This window comes from Pteronotus mesoamericanus, unplaced genomic scaffold, assembly GCF_021234165.1.
Source record: "Pteronotus mesoamericanus isolate MK-2021 breed Mesoamerican mustached bat unplaced genomic scaffold, CSHL_Meso_final contig_169, whole genome shotgun sequence".
Taxonomy (NCBI): Eukaryota; Metazoa; Chordata; class Mammalia; order Chiroptera; family Mormoopidae; genus Pteronotus; species Pteronotus mesoamericanus.
Genome location: NW_026555068.1, coordinates 5,592,965 through 5,615,665, shown reverse-complemented (window position 1 = coordinate 5,615,665; position 22,701 = coordinate 5,592,965). Strand labels below are relative to the sequence as shown.

The 22,701-nt window shown below is 39.6% G+C and overlaps 1 protein-coding gene across 1 annotated transcript in view; it reads right to left on the bottom strand.

Moving 5' to 3' along the window:
• Positions 1-15,446, bottom strand: part of ZMAT4 (zinc finger matrin-type 4) — a 217,311-nt gene extending 201,865 nt beyond the window's left edge. The window contains exon 1 of the mRNA XM_054565983.1: positions 15,345-15,446. Within this exon, the coding sequence (XP_054421958.1) occupies positions 15,345-15,446 (102 nt within the window). The remainder of the gene's footprint in view (positions 1-15,344) is intronic.
• Between the last annotated feature and the right edge of the window lie 7,255 nt (positions 15,447-22,701).

Genomic DNA, 22,701 nt, shown 5'->3' with positions numbered 1-22,701 from the left:
TATGGTGCATTTACACAGTGTAGAGGTTCCAAAAATATGTTGGGATAATAAATGCAGGCAAACATCAGGGGTGTTCATCACCATGCTTCCAACTTGGGAGAAAATGCTCAGAAGCAGCTGCAAGTCACCCCCCTCTGAGAATCCTGCGCTATTTGGCTGACCCAAATATAAGAACTCTAGCGAGTATGTCCTCTGTACATCAGCATCACAAAACTAAACTGAAGAGACTTGCCATTTCCCAGATGAATGTTCCCAAAGAGCATGATAAGACCCTCTAGAATTCTGGAGTTAATCCCAAAAGTCTGAGCATGCCAGGTAGGGGCGAAGCAATTATACTCTATGTGTTCCATGTCTTCCAAAGATTTGAGAACTACCCCTGAACCTTATGCCCCAATCCCAAAGTGGTTCTTGATTTTTATTAAACTGAGCATGTGTATACCATGTGTAATATTTTAGCTACAAGCCTGCTTTTCTGAGCACATTTTGGTCTTTAAGGTGCTAATGTAGTAAACACTACCTTGTATTCCCTTACTCAGAAAATGCTTAAGTAAAAATTCTAAATGTCATAAAGACCCAGTGATATCAAATTAACTTTAAAACTTTGTTTCCTCCTCACCATAATCAGCATATTGATTAGTCCATAAATGCCATCCACAGTAGGTTACCTCAGGCACACCAAGCCATTCCAGACATTCAGATTCTTTAAGTACTTAAAGCCAAGGGGTAGCATTCTCTTTTAGTGCCCTCAGCTTATTCAGCATCAGACTTTAATTATTTCTTCCAAACGTGGTCTTGCCTTCTCCGTACACACAGTCCCAAAGCAAACTGGCTTGATTAATTCTTTGCACAGTGACAATATCAGATTAAAACAGCTTTTAAGCTAGGAAAGCCTCATTATCATATAGCTTACTATTACATGGATTGGATAAAGTAGAGGTCAAATCATGTCTCTGGAGCATCATAATTATGCAGACTAGAGAGCAGAAGCAAGGCATTAACAGCCAATTGGGCAGGGGTTAGATGTGTCACTAGCGAAATAAAGATCCACCATGATACTTTCCTTTCTTCTAAGAAAATAAAACTTTTTTTTAGATCAAAAGAGACTACTATGGGAATACCTGAAAAAATAAAAGTTTCAATAAAGAATGTTGTGGCACTTTGCAAAGAAAATGTGGTAATGAAAATGCAGCTTATGGGTGAAATTGAAAAAAAGACAGCATATTTTGGCTTTTTATTATGGGATATTTAAGAGGCGGCTCGGCAATAAATGTTAACATCTCTCTTAATGGCAGAGAATGCAATTGTATAAAGCTGGAGACTCACCTTGACTTATTGACACAGCTGAGTTTTCAGTTCCATTGCTCATCCCCAGAGGAAATGCAACACACGGCAAAATAAAAAAAAAAAAGTGCTTACCCTCACTGGATAAATGGAGGTAGGGATGAGCTACTGTTACACGGCCACATTAGGCATTTTCACCCAGGGGAGGCAATAAGAAAAACAGATGGAATAGGCAAGCAAATCAGTAAGAAAGGAGAGAGAAAAAAGACTAAAGTATAAATGAGAAGGTCAGAAAAAAACTCTCCAATTGAGTATTTATCTTTCATATCAATTAGTCAAAAAACTGCTATTCATTATGTCCCTCTAGGTTCAAGTACAGCGTGGAAGAAGAAAACTACAATCAAAGCCCTTGTCTTCAAAATGATTACAATTTAGTTAAAGAGCAATGATTAAAATTTTGTAAAAGAATAGAAAGAAAGAAATATATCATTTAGAACTAAATTACACAAAAATTACGTGTGCTCATGTGTTTTATGTTTATTAAATTGCATTTCCCTGAAATTTTAATGTATAAGTTAGGTTAACATTGAATAAATGGATAGATATCCCCACTTTAGTATAAGATGACTTGGTACTATAAAGGTAACAATTCTCTTCAAATTAATTCTTAAATTTGATGGAATTCCAATAAAATTCCAACTAAATTTATTAATTTTTTCAGGCATCTATATCAACAACAAAAGTATACACTGCACAAACAGCTAAGTCAACCCCACAGTAGACAAGAGATGTAACTTGCCACTATCATATAGTAAGACATAACGCCAAAGCATAGTAATTGAATAAAGCATGGAATGACCCAGATGAAAACAAATAGAATCACAGAACTGAATATAAAGGTCTAATTCAGAGTCAAGTACATGTAGAAATTTCACATATGGTAAACACAATTCCACAAATTATGGCGGGGAATGGATTATAGATGGTGGTAGGAAAACTCATTCACTGTGTAGACAAAAATTTAAGTGGTTTCCTACCTTACACAATATATAAAGGTAGGCTCCAAAAAGAATTAAAGACAATTAAAAGTATCAAATTAACAAAATCTAGTACACTTAATTTTTGTGATCTATCAAGGGGAAAGAATTCTTAAACAATAAGGCAAAATGTTTATTAAATTTATTACATAAAAATTAACAAATTTAACAAATAAAATTATTAAAGGCCATCATGAACAGATTATAAGAAGATGACTGAATGGGAGAAAATATTTCCATGTCTAAATCCAACAAAGACTATACAAGGCAATCAAAAAGAAAAATAGGAGAATAGAAAAGGAGACAAAGGACATGAACACAAGTTACCAAAAGGTAAAGGGGAAAAAAAGGGTTAATCGGTATACAAAAAGTTGTTCAAACTTTAAAATAATTAGAGAAATAGCAAGATATCAATATCAGCTAGATTTTATAAACTGATAAAACTGAACTAAGCCATTTATATGTAGAGCCGTGGATATGGGAACACTCATGTGCCAACCCTCTTCTGAATGAGGCTTAGTCAAATTAATTTGGCTTATGATGCACAAGTTCCATTGTTGTTTGTATACGAATATCATACAAATCCTCAAGCAGGTTCTTTAGGAAACATATTTAAAGATATTTGTCTCAGCACTGCTTAGGTTTATCTGGCACTGAAAGCAATTTAAGTACCCATCCCTGCAGCAGTTAGAAGCAGGAGAATAAATAAAGGTATCGAATTGTTCTTAGAAACATACTGCTGTATGAAATAGCAAGATAAGAATAAGTGTCACGTCACAATGCCAATTGTATACATTAAAAATACATGCCTATCCTGTGCATAAAGACTGCCTTCCAAAGAGTACAATATGGAAATGCAGGAAATGCACATTTGCAGTGGAGAAACCTGGCAAACACTACCTAGAGCTACAAGATCAAGGTCAACATCAAGAGTGGTAAGTCATGTTGATAACAGTACCCTTGATACAATCTAATGAAAATGGCACTTTATCTTCCCCACTAAGAATGCATAATCCCAGCCTAATGATTTTAAAAATAAAAAAAAAACTCTCCTTTAGGGGTTATTCTACTAAATGCCTGACCAGGAATACTCAAAATAGACTACCAACGTCATCAAAAACAAGGGAAGTCTGAGAAACTGTCACAGTCTAGATAGAGGAGCCTAAGGAGATCTAATGGCTAAATGTTACGTGGAATCCTGGATGGGATCCTAGAACAAAAAAAGGACATTATGTAAAAAACTAAGGCAATCTGAGTAAAGTACAGGCTGCACACTCTATAATGTATGTTATATAATAACGTATCGATATTGGTCCATTAGCCCTGACAAATGTACCATAGTAGCACAAGATGTTAGCAGTAGGGGAAACTGGGTCAAAGTATTTAGAAACATTATATTATTTGGTAACTTTTCTGTAAGTCTAAAACTAGACTAAAATAAAAATTATTTTAAAATATACATGTCAACAAAGCAGTACACATTTTAAAGAACTGTATACAAATAAAAAAAAATTTCAATCCTAATAAATGGTTCCTGTGGGGATGCAGAGAGTATGGGCATGAGGAGAGGGGATAAAAGGGAAGACCCCAATCTTCTCATGTTACAGAAGAACTGAAGTCTGAAAGGGCTGAGTGACTTAGCTAAGGTTGTACTTATAACATACACCTTCTGACCTTGAATACACCAAAAGCTCTTCTCATAGCTCATGTCTGCTCTGCCTGCTCTGAGGATAAGCTGAGCGTGAATTCACTTCATGGAAAGGAAATGAGGAATTTAGCAGGTGAACCAAAAGAAAGAATGAACTTTTCTATGAAGTGGAAAAAGATGTTGCTTTGAGTCTTTAAAGCAAGTGACAATACCCTGTAGGGCTCCCCACATTAAAAATGGGGGCCAACCCTAGCCAGGATGGCTCAGTTGGTTGGGCATCGTCCTGCGAACCAAAAAAAGGCCTTGGGTTAGATTCCCAATCCCGGGACATGCCTGAGTTGCAGGTTTGGTCCCCGGTCAGAGAAAATGCAAGAGGCAACCGATATATGTCTCTCTCTCCCATTGATCTTTCCCTCTCTCTCTTTCTTCCTCCTATCCCCTCTCTCTAGATTCAATATAATAAATTTTTTTAAGAAATAAAAATAAATAAACATGGGAGCTGGCTTTAGGGCTACAGAAAACTGGGGGCATTACATAGGGCCAAACCTGGAGTTTAGTTTTCAGAAGATAAACTTATTAACAGTAAGTCAATAGCTACAAAATAATGAAAACAAGAATAGGGAGGATTCATTTCTTGGACCAGAAGGCATGGAAACTTCCCAAGTCAGAGGCAAAGTTTGTGACTACCAAGCCAGAGGAAGAGGAGGACTATTTGTGGCAAGAATAGAAAAGAATTGTTCTACTTTTCCTATTTACTTAGTAAAATATAAAACTTTCAAACTGCATATAGGTTTTTCAAGGTAAAGAAAAGAAGGACTCTTTCTATATTTGAATTAGTAGAGATTGAATATAAGAGCCTTTCCAGCAACTAGCATAGTGGTGCCAAAGACTATCCCAGAGGCCAAAGAGGGTGGAAGGACTGTGCAAGGAGCAGGGAGCCAGAGGCACAAGAAGGACAATAGGAAAGTGGCATGGGTACTTCCTGATTAACTGCGATTATTTCTTCATGTGGCCCTCAGGGAAACCGATGGAATTCAAAGGTAGAAAAATTCTACTCAAGATTAAATATCTCAGTAAAAGCTTAAATAAACTAATTATACTTTCAAATCGCAAAAGTGGGGAACACGCTGTCCTCAACACCTTCTCCAAGCATCAGACGACATGTAGGCAAAGACACATGGCTTAGATTCACGCAAGCCTACTACTTAGGTCATTAGCCTTTAAGAATCCCCTGTGTGCTAATATCTTCTTTAAAAATCAACAAGCCCAGATGGCTCAGTGACTGCAAGGCCAGAAATGCATATGTTTTCAAGTGAAGGCTGGGAATGGAAAGCTGGAAAAAAATTGTCACTGTCAATAACCAGTCAGTACAGTCCGAGATCCGAAATGCAGCTGGTATGTGCTTCACCAAACTAGTATTCACAGAGAGGAAGTGAGCTTTAATATGAGCTTTAATATGAGCAAGAAATAAATGTTTATTTCCTTTATTTTTATTTCTAAAATGCTGAGACTGTTTTTTACCTGTTAGCCTTCTTTGTCTTTCTTCTACCAGAGTTTTAGCAAGGCTACCAAAGAGTTATGAGTCGATTTAATAAATATGTCTTTATAAAATATGATACATTCATGTAATGAGAATCTATGCCACAATTAAATAAAAATGGAGGTCATAAGCATGTCAACATTTGTGGAAAAGATATTTAAAAATTAAGTTGCTTATATATATGCATAGAATATTTCAAAGGAAATTGTTCATGTGAGTTCCACCTAAGAAGGAGAACTGGGTAGCTGAGAATCAGGGATAGGTGGGAGACTTTTAACATTCGACATTGTTTTATACTTTTTGAATTTGAAATTGTGTAAATTTACTACCTCTTAAAAAAGTGTTAAAATAAAAAGATTATATAAATATTTATACATTTATACTCCACTATTTCCTTCAAAGATTTTAAAAAGACATATCAAAATGTTTCTATATCTAATGCAAAAGGATAAAATAAATAATTGAGAGATTATGGATTTAAAATGAAACAGGGGAAGGTAATATCCAGAGGTAAAGTGTGCACGATAAATGTGTACACAGAATCCTGTCTAGTATATGGACATGGCCATGAATGTGGTGGATAAAGGAGAACAAGAAACAGAAGCAGAGGATCAAGTACCTGTAATGAACCAACCTCTCAGGAAAGGAACCCCTTCTTGTAAGAGAGCAAAGAGAAACTTCTCTCAGACATCTGTCTTTCAAAGACACTGATACCAAGGACATGACCTCAACCACAGTTTGTGGTTGGAGAGGCACTCCGGAGGTTGCTCTTGGACCACCTGAGTGAGGAGTGGACAGGCCATTCACCACCCAAGGGCAGCAGAGCTCAAGGCCTGAGAGACAGACAGGAAGACTTGACCCCAAAAGACAACACAGAGAGGGACCCCCATGAGCCAGACACACCACTCAGTACGCACGTTCCCAGTTCCGACTGGGAACCTTTGTGCTTGACCAAATAAGTCTAAGGAAGAGAAAGAAAACCCTAATTTGAGAGCATGTTATCCCTTGTCTTTTAATTTCCCTCCATGACACTGTAATGAGATAGACATCAACTTGATGGCAGCCCCAGACACTTGATTTCCAGAGTTGTTTTACTGTACACTTGCCAACACCACTTCCTCTGGCAATCACAGCCTTTCCTTTCTCTCTCTTCTCCACCCCAGTTCCCCATCCTCAGCATCCCCAAAGCAGGTCCTAATCACGATGTACCCTACAGTGTCACACACCCAGTGCACAGAGACAATGCTATGTGCTCACCAAACCGGTTCCGCTTTCCTCCTGGGCACCCAGCTAAGCCACACTTCCCAGGCGCTCATACAGTAAGAAGGAAACATACGATTGCGTTCTGGTCAGCAGAATGTGGATGGATAAGATGTTGCCACTTTCAGGCCTGGCCCCTAAAATGTCCTTCACAATCACCCACACTGCCCATCAGTATCCCAGGGGTCAGCTGGATTTTAATACTCGCAGCAATGTCTGGAGCAAAGGTGGTGAAGCCTCTGTCAGCTTGCATGTTAAAGAATTATGTGGCACAAAATCCCCCTCTGCTAATCCACAATGAGCTTTAATATGAGCAAGAAATAAATGTTTATTTCTTTTATTTTTATTTCTAAAATGCTGAGACTGTTTTTTACCTGTTAGCCTTCTTTGTCTTTGAAATTGGGGTTCTGCCCTGGCTGGTGTGGCTCAGTAGATTGAGTGCTGGCCTGCAAACCAAAAGGTTGCTGGTTCGATTTCCAATCAAGGCACACACCTGGGTTGTGGGCCAGGTCCCAGGTCAGGGGTACATGAGAGGCAACCACACATTGATGTTTTTCTCCCTCCCTTCCCTTCTCTTTAAAAATAAATAAATAAAATCTTTCTTAAAAAAATAAAAATAAATTGGGGTTCTCCCATAACAAAGAACCTGAATATTTGATACTCACTTAACAGATAGATAATAAGGAGAGAGAGTACAGACATCGGTTATACAGTGGCAAAATACTGGCCAAACTATTGCCTACAGTACTGTGGAAGGCAGACTACCTGCCTACTGAGCTTATAGTTCTAGAACTGGATGGTTCTTCGCAAGGTGATGGTTATAGTTCTAAAAAAGCTAGAAGAGTATAGAAAAAAACAGCACATGGATTAATGTTTTTTGTTACTTATTGTCTGTTATTGATGTTTGGTCAGTTTTTTTAATGAAAGAATCAAAGAACTATAATGTGTAACTGGCACATTAGCACAGAACAATATAACAAAGTAGTTATTCTGGAAATTTGGGACTTAGAGAGTTGGAAAAGTCAATTTGCCAGCTGCTTGCAGTCACCAAAAAGTAAGATTCATTTTAAAAGCCTTTGTGAGTTGAAGACCCAGTGAGACTTCTCAGTTACATGTTGTGGCTCAGGAGTTTGGCAAAAATTAGACTAAGGATGTGGTCCTTCCACCTGCTTTTTGATAACCTGTAGGTGGCCACCATTAAACGGAAACATAGAAGGAGGCACAGAAGTGAGGAAGCAATAAAATAAACAAACAGCCTTGAAATTGTTTCTAGGAAAGAACTGTATGGTTATGACACATGGTGCTTTCTGACAAAAACATTAATCAGAAGCCTTCTGTGTTATTGAGAGAATTGTATTACTAAAGCAATTATTATCTTGAACTAGAAAAGCTTTGAATATGCAGAAAGACTTAAATTAATCTCAGGCAGGAAATGGGCTACAAATGCTGGCAATCCTGGACCCCAGAACTGTTTCAGGTGTGGCAGGGAGGGCAGTGAACAGAAAGCATGATAAATGTGAAGGGCTGGAGGGGTGAGCCAGGGCTCGCTGAGAAAAATAAACAAGGAAGTCCCTCCCAGAGAGGAAGATCAGTGTCTATTTGGGGAAATTCCCCCATGTCCGGGAAAGAGAATTCTCACAATGTGTGCCCTGCAGGATGCCAACTTTGCTATGAACCAGTGATTATTCTTTGTCCTCTCCCTTTTTCTGAATGGGAAATGTTACCACTACTACTCTAAAGTGCAGGGAGAGAAGAGGTAACATTTCTCTTTTGCTCACAAGTTGCTGAACCAAAAGGAATCACATCCACATCAGTGAGTGCGTAGACCTTGAAGCTGTCCTTGCAGAGCAGATGTGCATGCTCTACATGTTAAAGAAAGAATGTAATGGATATTTGGTTACTAGAGGAATAGATGGTGGCAGAGATGATCCTATATGTTTGTTGAAACCATTTCATTTTCCCACATATTTATTTTCTTTCTTCTTTTCTGTATTGTTGTTCAAGTACAGCTGTCTCCACTTTCCCACCACCGCTTTCTAAATTACATTTCCTAACTTTCCCTGCAGTTCATGTGATTGAATTTAGCCAATGGAAGAATTTATCCTGGCTCCTAAAACCCATTGAAAAACATCATGTGCTCTCCTCAAATGAGAATTCATGATGCAGAGCATACTCTACTTACTCTTAACCAATGAGCATTGAGCTCACACACCATCTGACAACAGCTCTTAGCCAATGTGCATATTGTCCCAAATTGAGTGCGTTCTTCAGCTTACTGTTGTTTACTTCACTGAAGCCTCTCTATGAACCATTCATTTTTGTGTTGCAATAAAATATTTTTACTAACAATAACAGATAAAAGGTAAAATGACTAGACCTGCTAAAATAAAACACAAAACTTAATTACAAATTTTATAGAAGTTCAAGATTCTTTAATGAAATGGTCAAGAAACAGAGGTCCAAGATTTTCAATCAGAATAGATTCAAGTACTCAGACATCATGAAGGTAACAAAAATTGTTTTATTCTGGACAAATGCACCAATAAGTATATTAATAGCATCTAGAAGAAATTAAGCATGTCATGACTGCAAGAGATTTAAAGAGACTGAAACAATAATTCTTAATGTACAGTGCAAGGAAGGTATCCTCACAGGAATCCTGCTATAAAGATCCTTTATTGTTTGCACCCAGGTAACACGTGCATCTCCTGGAGCGCACACCCCTGCAATACCCAGGATAAGTGTGGACCCAATGAGCCCTGACAGTACTCAAGTCCATTTAATGTAGTACCTGGCAGGACTAATGGGCTGCAGAAACACAAGATGGCATTGACCTACAACTCTCACACATGGGAAAGGAGTTGTCCAGCCTGCATGTTAACTCAGGCAGTTAGAAAAAAAGAAAAAGGCAAAGTAGAGAGGAAGGCATAAGAAACTAAGGGAAAGAAGACATGAAAGACATTAAAGTACCAGAAAGCCATGACACTTTAATCAGCAAATATTAGGGGCCTGAGTTTTCACCTTATCTCTACCCATAAAGTACTCATACCCCATCTATTATTAAGGGGACCAGAAGAGTGCCCTATGGCTAGTCCTTGGATTAAAAAGAAAGCTAGGCAAGGTCAAAGGTCTTTTGGAAGGCAATCAAAACAAGCAAAAGAGGAAAACCCTATTTCAGTAAGCTCAACAGGCCTGCTGCTACACTGACAAGAGAACAAAGCTGGATGCTGTCACTCTCTGGAGAGCTAATGGGGATCGACAGTACTTCAGGATCCAGAGATGTTGGAAAGGTTTCTCATCAGTTTAGAGAATTGTCTTTCCGATAACTACAAAATCATCACTTGTATATTGAAGGTCAGCTCCTGAGTAGATAGACTCCCAATGTAAACCAATGGCTCTCCTAGCATACCCCTCAGTGCTCCCACTAAACCTGACCCACTGTTTTCCTCCTCTGGTTCCACTCCCAGCCTCTTCAAGCCCACCAATGAGCAACAACCATGGGCAAAGCTCTGTGATGGGTGCTGTGGAAATAAATGAATAAACTCAATGCATGACTTCTGTCTGCCCTCAGGAAGCTTACAATCTTGTTTGGGGTGCCAGGACACCTGAGCTAATAATCTCAGAAGGAACAATTAAGTACACATATGGCACAGCAACACAAGGGATATTAGGGTTCATAAGAAGGGGTAAGCAATAGGAGTTGGCACATCTATGGCTGGCTTCATTGGGCCTGCCTAACAAGGTCTTTCCTTCCAGATCCGTTCATTCATCTTCTGCCTTCAGCTTCACTCAAAAAAATAAAAATCTCTCTGTCCTTTTGGTTTCATCTCTCATACAATTGTCCTCCCTATACAAATCCTCTTCTTCCTACATGCTAAAAAAAAAAAATTACTCTTTCACTCATGCAATCAACTTTTTCCCATTGCAGGAAATTATCCTTTAGCCACTTGAAACTTCAGCAAACTACTCAAGTGGCCTCACAGGGAAACTCTTTCTAACCTCTGTAACAATCAGGCATTCTCATTTGCAAGCTTGTTCTTCCCTTCTATGTCTGTGTCTACTTGTTTTTAATTCAGACTATTCATCCAGTGAGCAGAGATAACATCTAATTATAGTTTCCACCAAAATATTAACATGTTATTAATGCTTAGCAAGTAAGAAAAATAATAATGTCCTGACATTTCCCTTTTTTTTCAATCTCAGGACTTCACATACAAAAGGAGATTTTACAAGCGTAGCATGAAAGGGTTTGGTCCATTAGATATATATTAGGTTTTTCTGTCCTCCTATACAAAGGTTCAGGCTTTTAAATGGGGCATGCAGCTATTAGGCAGTAACCCATCTGCTAGGTTTTTTTCTCTCCTGCTTCAGAGAACCAGCACACTAGTTTCATGGCACAAGTCTTATCAAAAGGTGTTTTTTTTTTCACAATATACATAAACCACAACCAATGGACCGTCATTCAGAAATGCTCAATTATACTGTTACTCTCCCAAATGCCTAAGAAATTCACAAGAACCCAAACACCCCTTCTCTATACCCCAACCCCACGCTACCTGTAATGTGCCCCTGCTCCCTCCCTTCACTATACACACAAATCCTCCAGTCCAGCCAGCCAGGCCTCCTCAGTGCTTCCTGGAGATACCAAGACTTCTCATTCCAGCAACCCCTACACTTAACGCATCTGATGAGGCTGAAATAACTCATGACATTCCCCACAAGTCTTTCTTGACCATAAAGGCTCTTGGTAATGACTCATTTTTTTTTATTTGGAATATACAAATATCTAAAAAGTTAACAGCACAATGTAGAATATATCAGAAAGCCACATGGGCAGGAGAACTAACATTCTGTTTACATCAAAGTAGATCAGCAGCTCCTCAGGAGCAGGCAGGAGAATTTTACAGGTTATGTTCTCAGTATCATACACACATTTACACCACACTGAACTATTCATGGCTTTCCCTTCCAATGAAGTTTACAAGCTTTTTGGGGGCAAAGACTATTTCGCACATAGCTTCAGAACCCCCTGTAATAACTAGCATTAATACTTCTGGACACGCAGAAAGTACACAGTAGCTTGTCAGTGATTTGCTCCATAGGGAAGCTAAGAATATTATCTGGTTGAATTGAAGAGTAAAATTATACTAAAGCAATAAATCAGTGACAGAGCGTTGAGAATAAGTATGACAACACATTCAATGATTTGAGTGGGACTTTGGACTCATAGAGACCAATTTCAGCAGAGAAGATGTGGTGGAGGGAGAGGAGAGATTAATAGAATCAGGGTGTCAATTCTCAAATGGCCTTCAAAATCATCTAATGGAAGCCATCTTTTTAGAGATGAAGAAGTATGGAGGGAGTCTCCTGACTGAAGCTGGAAGACCAGCTTCATTGCATAAGGTGGCTTCGGTCCTGAATGTGCCCTTTGCCCACCCGGGTCACTTCTCACTGAAGGAAGTGCCTCACCTCTGCCTGAAGGCAGAGAGTGAAGCATCATTCAGAGCTCCCATCCATGGTTAATGGAGATGCATCTGATGTTGCTTTAATGATGTGTAGCATTGTTAATTGCAGATCTATTGTAATTGCTTTCTTTTCTTTATCTCATCTATGCTACATGCAACAAATCCTCCAAACAATTAAATTGCACTACAGCAAGAGTACAGTGTGAAGACAAGAGAGCTTTGAGTTCAAATAACTAAACCCTTCATTGAGCAGCCAAGATTTGTTTCTCTTAAAAGAATGATTTTGTTGTTTTCAGTTTTCGGACATTCCTTTTTTAGCTCAGGTAACAACAAAGCAGGGCTGGGCGCTGCCACCAGGACACTTCACTAAACAAACACGAACTGAGCACCTATGATATGCAGGCTCTGTTCTAGGAATTAGGAGAGATCAATGAATTAAATTCTCTCTCTGTCCCCAAGAATCTAGTAAAAGGATTGAAAACGAACACAAAAAGTCACGTAAAGGGAGAACATAAAGGACTAATAGGAATAGGAAGCTATGGAATTTCAAAGCAAAGACAAATTCCCTGATATTCCTTAATTAGGGAAATCAAGTGAATAAAACCATATGTGTTTATAAAGCAATATTCACAGAAATTAGAGAATTTCTAATTTCAAAAGATGGATATCTTCCATATTAGGTAATTCTTTAGAATTCACATTTACTTCTCACATTCAGTTGCCTCTTGACAAAAGAATATGCTTTTTTCATAGATACTGATTTTTTAGTTTTCTCTGAAGAGCAAGTTTCATTTGCCTTCAACAAAATATTGCTAAAACAGAGTTAATAATGAAAAACAATATAATTTTGCATGTATGGCACACTTTACAGCTTCCAAAGCATTTGCACAAATACTATTTCAATAGGTCTCATTGGGCTATCACAAAATCCTGAGGGGTACACAGGGTCAGTTGATTGGGCTTCTGGGTGTGTACATATTATTATTACTTTTTTCATTGTGCATACAGGACTCTGAGGCTCAGAGGAGTTTTTTGAGTGACAGTGATAACTGTCATTTGTCAGCCTCGTCAGACAAAAAGAAAATTGCTGGCTAAGCTCTCCAATCTAAAATTACTTACAAATTATTACAGTTGAAAACTAAATGGTGCTGGGAAATTTGGAAAGCCACTTGCAAAAGAATAAAAATAAATTACAGTTAATCCCCATGTACAAAAATTCATTCAAAATGGATTAAAGACCTAAATGTAATATCTGAAACAATAAATTACAGAGAAGAAAACATAGGTATTAAATTTATGGACTTTGGTTGTGGAGAACACTTCATGAATTTGACCCCAAAGGCAAGGGAAGTAAAGGCAAAAATAAATGAATGGGACTATATCAAACTAAAAAGCTTATACACAGCAAAAGAAACCACCAACAAAACAAAAAGGCAACCAACTGAATGGGAGAAGATATTTGCAAACAACATCTCTGACAAAGGTGTTAATATCCAAAATATATAAAGAACTCATACAACTCAATGACAGACAGACAATCCAATTAAAAAATGAACAGGGGACCCAAACAGACACTTTTTCCAAGAGGACATACAAATGGCCAAGAGATATATGAGAAGACGCTTACCTTCACTAGCTATTAGGGAAATAGAAATCAAAGCTACAATGAGATACCACTTCACACCTGTTAGAATGGCTACTTATCAACAAGATAAGTAATAACAAGTGTTGGAGAGGTTGTGGAGAAAAAGAAACCTTTATTCACTGCTGCTGGGAATGTAAACTGGTACAACCACTATAGAAAAAGTATGGAAGTTTCTCAAAAAATTAAAAACAGAGCTACCCAGCAATCCCTCTTCTGGGTAACTACCTGAAAAACTCAAAAACATTCATTTGCAAAGACATATGCACACTTATGTTCATTGCAGCATTTTTCACAGTGGCCAAGACATGGAAACAACCAAAGTGTCCTTCAATGGAGGATTGAATAAAGAAGATGTGGTACATATATACAATGAAAAACTATTCAGACATAAGAAAAAATGAAATACTGCCATTTGAGACAACATGGATTGACCTTGAGAATATCGTGCTAAGTGAAATAAGACAGCCAGAAACAGCTAAACACCGTATGATTTCATTCATTTGTGGGATATAAAGCAAAACTCATAGAAACGGACAACAGTATGGTGGTTACCAGAAGGAAGGGAGGTGGGGAATAGTAAAGGGTGAAGGGGGTCAAACATATGGTGATGGAAGGTGATTTAACTTTGGGGGGTGGGCACACGATGCAACATACAGATCATGTATCATAGAAATGTACACTTGAAATAAAAATAACCTTATTAACCAATGTCACCCCAATAAATTTAATTAAAAACAAAGAAAAAAACCCTCATGTTCCCACTGGTATATGATCTCTGGAACACCAAATGCCCTGGGCAGCACTAGGCATCTGGGGCCCCTTTTCTTCATACCTGGCACCTCATTCCCTCCTCAGATACTGAGAGCATCCTTTCTTCCCAGCGAAGGGTCTAAAGGCAGCCATTTGGTCTTCTACCCTAAAGAGCCAAAGCCACTGAATTACGTCCTTCAAGAGTGTTTAGGCTATACAACTTGTTAGAACTCTGTGGGGGAACACATTTAGAGCAACGGCCACCAGGGAGAAGGAATTTGGTACTGAATCACTGATGCTGCCATGATTCCCTGCAGTGAGGAACAAAGGGCCTCTGAGCTCATCTTCAGGGTCACTGAAGGAAAGAGAAGCTGGCACTAATGCATCCTGCCTTGTGTCCCTGAAAAGAGCTTCAGGGATGAGCAATGACAGATTTAACAAGCACAGAAAGCCCACTGAGTCTCGAGGGGCCGAGATGCAAAGGAAAAAGCCAGAACCTGGGAAGCAGCCAGGGCCTGTGAATGACATCCGCAGCCCTCACTCACAACCCCGCACATCCACATAGCTCCTGGTCTGAGCTCAGACTACAAAGGTTCAGGCCCTGTGGTGCTTAAAATCTGCCCCAACTCCAGAAGGGGGTAGCCTCAAGTCCCACAACCAAGACGAATGCTACTCTTTCTTCCATTTGAAAACTCTGAGTGGGAAAATCAGTCCTTACCTCGTAATGGGCCACGCGTTGAGATTCGGATATCAGTTGTGCACTGCACACCTTGCAGTAACTGTCTGTAAATAAATCCTGATCGATATCGGAGGACTTCATCAGGCTAAAGGAGAGTCAACAGAAAAGAAAAATGAGTCCACTGTGTTGATGTTTATGCAAGACATTAACTGTGAAAAAGCCAAAAGCACAGTAGCAGATCCCTTGATGGTAACAGTGGGGAAGCTCTCCCAAAACCTTTGGTGTCGTCATTTCAATTAACCATAATAAGTGTACAGTTTATAATTTTCTCATAAATGTCCAATAGCATTGCTGGTACTGTAGAAAAGGAAATCCAGCTTTAGTTTTCTCTGTTAGATAAATCAGGCTTACATCTAATACGCTCACTGTCAAGGAATTATAGAAGAGGATATTTTCACATTATGTTAGGTTTTATGTTAACAAAATATTGTAAGCATTTCATATACACAACAATAGGAAAGAGGTTAAATGAATTTTGATGCATCCATACACTAGAACACTGAGTGACTCCCAAATCTAAATTCAAATCAAATACATTTTGAAAAAGAATATTTAGTGTCATAAAAATTTACCAAGGAACATGTATAAAGGACTCATGGGCAAAGCCAAAGGGGGTAAGGATTGAGGGTGGGAGGTGGAAGGTGAGGGTGAGTGGTGTGGGAGAGAGTAGTGGTGGGAAAATGGAGACAACTGTACTTGAACAATAATAAAAAATAAAAATAAAATAAATTTTTACCATTATCAACAAAAAAGGTTCATAAATCAATATGCACAGGATTATATTAAATTTGTTTTAAAATTTGTATAGGGTCCTGACTGGCGTGGTTCAGTTGGTTGGTCATCACCCAGCAAGGAAAAAGTCACCAGTTCAATTCCTGGTCAGGGTACATGCCCTGGGTTGTAGGCCTGGTCCCTGGTCAGGGCGAGTGTGAGAGGCAAGCGATCATGTTTTTCTCTCACAGTGATGTTTCTCTCCCTCTCTTTCCCCCTCCCTTCCCATCTCTTAAATAAATATTTAAAATATGTATAGGTACATAAAAACCATTCCAGAAAGTTTTAACAAAATTTTAATAGCAGTTATCTTTGGGATATTATAGGCAATTGCCTATGTAATTTTCTTTATATTTAAATTTCCTACAATGAACATGTAATACAAATTAGCTTTGTAAAGAGCCTTATAATCAACATGAAATCTAATTTGGAGTTTAACAGCTACACTTTAAAAATTAAAAAATAAAATCAGACCAAGCTATAATTTTCCTTGTAAGCTTACACCTTGTAAAATATGGAGTCCTCACCATTCCTGCTGACTCTTCTATATTTAGGGCTATTGAAATTCATAAAGACCACCTTCACCACTCCATACTATAATTGATCCCACAAAGGTACATATCAACATATTCTCAAATCCCAAACCTCAAATCAAAATACAGCCAAGAGTCTCAAGCTTGTGAAAGTGATCTGACAGAATGGTGTCTTATAGCAGCTGAAGTGTAAGGTTACCACCATAGAAACATGCACCAGTGCATCAGAATGTTTTCCTCCAATCCACAGACTTTGCTTCATTTTACCTCCTGCCTGTCAGGCAAAAAGGAAGGACTGTGCCAGACAGCATGTGGAATGAGCACCTTGGAGTTCACCTTATTCCAACACCCTCATTCTACACATGAGACTGTCCAAAGTCACATTGTTGATAATTGGCATGGCCATAAATACTGCATAGTTTGCATGATTCCAATTTCCACATTCCAGACCCATCCCAGGCCTAATGCTACCTGCCAGCCATGTGATGATGCTGGATGAATCTAAGCCCTGTAGGTCCCACTTTCCCTCCTGTAAAGATTGAGAACACATTTTACATGCCTCCTCAGAGAATTGTGGTGAATATCAAAAGGAGAAATATAGGAGAAGGTACTATATAATCTGTAAAATTCCCTTCACTTGAAAGGGATTGTTATCACACTTTTAATAATATCCTGATGTTGGTAAGGCACTGGCCAAGCCTCTTCTTTTTAATGCAATGAACAAGTTTATTTTCATGTTTCTTGATGTCTGCTGAACTGTGTAGCCAGGTTCCATAGGTAGGGTGGTGTGGTTCCTTGCATCTGTCTGCCTCCTGAAGCCCTGTTTACCATCTTTAGAAGGCTCAGCTTCTGGGGAAGCTGAAGGCATGTTTAGAAGGGTATGTTCCCAGGAAGAATGAGAGAGATTTGGAGTCCAGGTTGATGGCATCAAATACACTGATTTGTCTCTCGATCCATCCTGTTCTGGCTTCAGAGAAATGAGAGTTGCAATGAGACTTCTGCATTTGCATATAGTTTCTGTACCTTGAACTCTATCATGTCGGAGATCTTGTTCCTGGTTTGTTTCCATTCTAAAGGCTCATTAAGTTCTGAACCTAATTAGGCTCATTTTTTCTGAACATGAATCTAGATCTTTGATTTTGAAACCAAATTTGGGTTCTTGGCTCTGGAACCCCAGTATCTTTAGCAAGTTGCCGTCTGGAATCAATCCCAGGATACAATTTATCTGCAACCATGATGAGGGTGTGTAATTGGGAAGAAGTATAGCTGGTATGACACTGTCTAGCTTCTCTGCTTTGAGTCTTCTCTACAGGGTGATCTTTGTCTTGGCTTGCTTCTCAGTCTTTTCTGGACTCTCTGGCTAGCTCTTCGATTCTGAAACCAAATCTAGATTCTAGACTCCTCAGTGTCGACTTCTAAAGCAAGCTTTTGTCTCGTAGTGTAACCTGGGTGAGGTTTTTGGTTGAATGTTTTGATGAGGATTTTCCATTGATCTTTGGTGAATGTAATGCAGCTTCATCTATGATTTATTTCTTTGGTCTTGTTTGGAGAGTTGTCTTGAGCCATGTTGGAAGAAAACCCTTGACGCCTCAGCCTTCAACCAGGGGTGACTAAGTCTTGATTAAAGCAACAAAATGAAAGATTATGATCCATTCTGAGGGATTTTTTGAAACCATCTAAACGGCTGGACCACATAAGTAAAGTATCTTCCTGGAATAAAAGAATGCTTGCCTCAACAACTCCACACTCATTTTCTGCCTGGGCCTTGGCTGCCACAGCCCATTGGGGTATATGTGTCATGCAATTTAAAAGGACTTATAGTTTCTAAGAAACAACAGTACCACTGCTTTTTCAATGTCCCCAGTACCAACAGTAACGCCAGACAGTGAAGACCACTGACCCTCGCAGCTGAAGTGGACATGTTTTTCTGGAAACATGGAAGCATCATTCTTGGCAGACAGCCTGGTCAACCTAGAGTCCCACATTTGAAGACCCTGGAAACTCATCAGCTCACTTGACAACCTGTTCCAGAAAGTCTGGCAACTCTAATGGTTAGGTACTTTTTAGGTTGAATCAAAATCATTCCCGATATAGATTTCTCCCATTGATTCCATCTTTGGGTATAGCACAGAACAACTTTACTCTCTTTTTTCATGAAATATCCTCCTTCAAGTATTTGAACATAGCTCTCTTCTATTTATTCCCACTTCTTGACCTGTCTTACCTTCTTGGTCTGTTTCTATCTCTTTATGGGCCATATTCAAAGGTAGTGCCACGAACTAAATGAGACACTAGTCTAAATGGTCTAAATGGGGCAGAGAATCACAAATTCATATGACTACCCAAAATATTCATTGCCATTTGTAATGGTCTCTATTCACATCCCAAAATGCAAATGGAGAAGAGGTGCTTTGATGATGGGGAAATGTAGTATAACATTTTGAAATGCCAAATGGGAGAAGACTTATTATGTGTAGTTTTGAAGCTAGGCTCCTATAAGTAGTTGTGTTTAAATATTACCGTGTTCCCTGCTATTTTTAATAAAGAAGTGCACAAAAATAGATTCATGGGTGACCTGGTTAACAGGAATCTACAAACTCACTGCATACTCCTTCCTCATTATACAACCGACTGCAGAAATCAAACACTGTGAAAGGATATTCAAGGTACGTGTCGGACCAAGTGGAGCCCGTAGGAGTCTGAGTCTTGGTAAAGCAGCTGTGCAGCAGAAATAGCTTTAAAGACAGAATATAAAATTTGTGTACTAAAAAAATATTCAAAGGAAGAAGAGAATATAGTGGCTTTTTTTTTCACTGCTTTATATATATATGTATATATATATATATATGTCTGCATATAAGAATATTGATTGGTACAAGCCCATATACAGTAAAATGACAATACAGATGCCTTTGAAATTTACAAGGTCCAAATGGAATACATGAAGAAGTTAAAATCCAGTGGGAGAGAATTAGTGGACAAGCGTCAGCATGGTTGGTGTATGAGGGCTTTTTGTGCAGGTCACTTTAAAAAGCTAGAGGGATTGATTTATAATTTGAAGAGTGAAATTCTCGAGGTGGGGGAGGGGCTACCTGTTGATCCCTGCCTCTGGCTCCTTCTGAATAGGACTATAGGTGGCTGCTCTGGCATTAGGCAATACAATTGAGCGGACAAGAAAAGGCAAACCTGATTACTTTTCTTGAGCCTTGTCCATGGTTCTAAATCAGCAGCTAGAACAGAGACAGAGCAGGGCCACTGATCACTTACTGGTCAGTCCTACAATCCCATCAGAGTCAGTTTGTGGTGACCTCTGCCCTAAAAACATACCCTAGACACATACTGGCTGTGTTATACCCTGAGTCCTTGGGACATTGTGAGGAGAGAGACAAGAGCAGGGGAAGGCAGGAGTTTGATAAATTTGGTTTTCTGGATCTGATACAGATCTGAATAAGAGCTTCCTCAGTGTTCCACACCCTGGCACATTCCAAAGCAAACACTGAAGATTTTGATAACCTCTCCATCACTCTTCAGTATCAGTATAGAAAACAGTGCTACCTGTATACTAGAAAAGAAGCCCAGAGTAGAGTTGGAGATAGTACTAAAACAGGAGCCTGATCAGATTTTCATTTGCTGCCCCAGGTCTCTATATAGAGATCTATTTACAGGTGTAGCCGTGACAGTATAAGACTCTGAGGTATAGCTAGGTATAATAAATAGAGGAAATATAGAGGAGACGAGCTTTATTTATTTTACAAGGGCTTCTTAGCACCTGCAACGTGTGAGGCACAGGGATAATAGCAAAAGGCACAACTCCTGTCTTCCAAATCATCATGAACTATTGAGTGAGAAGAGATATACACATACAAATACCTAAAGTACAGATAGCAAGTGTACTTTGGCCAGAATAAAGTGTTATGGGATTTAAAGAGATAAGCAGGATTACAAGAAACTCTTCAAAGAGATTCTACAAGAGTTGAACATTTAAGGACAAGTAGAATTAGAGCAGAGAGAAATGGGTTCCAGCTCAAAAGCTAATTCTTTTTCATGGCACAGAGAAAAATCTTACCACCAGTAGGTAGGGGAAGATAAATATGAGGGGCATAGTAGGGCTAATTTAAGATTATGCAACATGAAGTGAGGCGGCAGCAGACGTAAGGGAAAGAAGAGTACACAAAGCTCGAGACCCAGATGGAAGGAGAAGAGACTGGGGGAGGAGAGCCAGGTCCCAAAACTCTTCTCAAGGTGCAAGGGATGGCCTTTGCAGGACCTTCAGATGTAGATATGAAGGCTTCCTTTCTGCTTCTTTCTGGGTCTCGAGAGCAGATTTCTGGAACACAGGTTAAAAACGCAGAGAAGACAGAAGTTTCATGGCAAAAAGTCATATTCTTCATTCCACTTCATTTCTGATAACTGTTAAAATAGCTTCGGACTCAAAGATCCCAAAACCCATGCGGGGCTCCTCAGAGGAAAAAGACATTAGTTCAAATCCAAGTTGGTCTCTCGCCCACTAGGTTTTTGAGCAAGTTACATACCCTCCCTGAACCCTTGCTTCCTCATTTGTGAAATGGGAAACGTTCTCACAGTGCTATTGTGAGGATTAGAGGCAATGTAGATTTAAAAAAATGTATGAGAAAGACTGGGGCATACAGATACCCTCAAAAACAGATATTACCACCATTATTATGAATATTATTAATTTTGTATTATTATTCTCATTTTCAAGAGGGATGCTGTAAATATTTAAGCAGAGAAATAAATAGATCCACATTCACACTAAGGGGGAAGATAACACAGTTGGTGTGCTGAAATCACAGCTTTTATTGCCATCATAGGCCTTCTCTTTTGTATTAACAATACCATCTACAAAAAATGTTTCATTTCCACCGCATTCTACTGCCAGCTGACACTCGGGCCTTATGCCTGTGAAGGCTCCATGCTTCCTGGGCATCTAAAATCTATTTTTGTTGTCAGTGGGTGTTGATACTGGCAGATGGGGCAGTTGGATGAGAATTAGGTCCCACCTTCTCTCGCGCCCACTAGCGTTCTTCTTTCTGTGACCCGCTCCCTGGAGGACACAAAGGGACGCGCGCACCGCTCCAAAACTGTCGGGCCCCACAGCCGCTCGTGCGGTCACTCTGAGACGGTCACAGCTGTCGTGCTCCCCAGAGCGTCACCTCCTCAACCTGGGGCCCTCACAGGAGAAGCCCTGGGCTGAGTGATCCCCACCAGTGGGTGCCCTGTCATTATGGTAAAATCGGGTGTTTCCACTATAAAACTCACCTATAAGATCGAACAACCCACTTTCCATCCATTCTCTCCTCTTACTAACCCTTTAAAAATAGGATTTAAGATCCACGGCAATTTCAACCGAAGAGCTGCACAGATTTCTGAATCTCTAGACTGTCATTCCATGTGACTTTGTGAACCATATGACCAGTGTCAGGGATTGTGCCTCCTCTAAAAATGTTCCCAATCGTTCTTGACCCTCATGAAAGGGTCTAGACCCAGAAGGAATACAGATTTTATTTTTCTATTATAAACGTCTTAAGTGCTGCTCTTGAATGAACCAGCCTTAGTGCTAAGAGCCCAATGACCCACCTGATTTAATTCCCTCGCAGAGACTAGCAGAGTCACCCTCATTTTCTAAATGAGAAACTAAGGTTGAGGAGTTGCATAACTGCTAAGGGTCACACAGCTCCTCTGTGGCAGTCAAGGTGCAAGCCAAGGATGACTGTGCCCCCCAGGCAAGCCCTCATCCCGGGCTGCCTCCCTGTGGTTGAGCTCCACTCACGAGCCCTTCCGCCTGTTCCCCTACTGCCTGTCTAGGGATGGGCCAGACATCCTGCCCAGAATGAGTACGCTGTGGCCTGGAGAGCTCCCGCTGTCCAGGTGGAGCCTCGGAAGCTCTTACTGACCTCAGGGCGCAGATGTTCTTCCTCATATTTACACCAACCAAGCTGGACCGCGCTGTCATCCTCCCTGACAGTCTAGTCCTGCTTCTGCCTGCACCTCCACAGAGTCTGTGTCTCTGT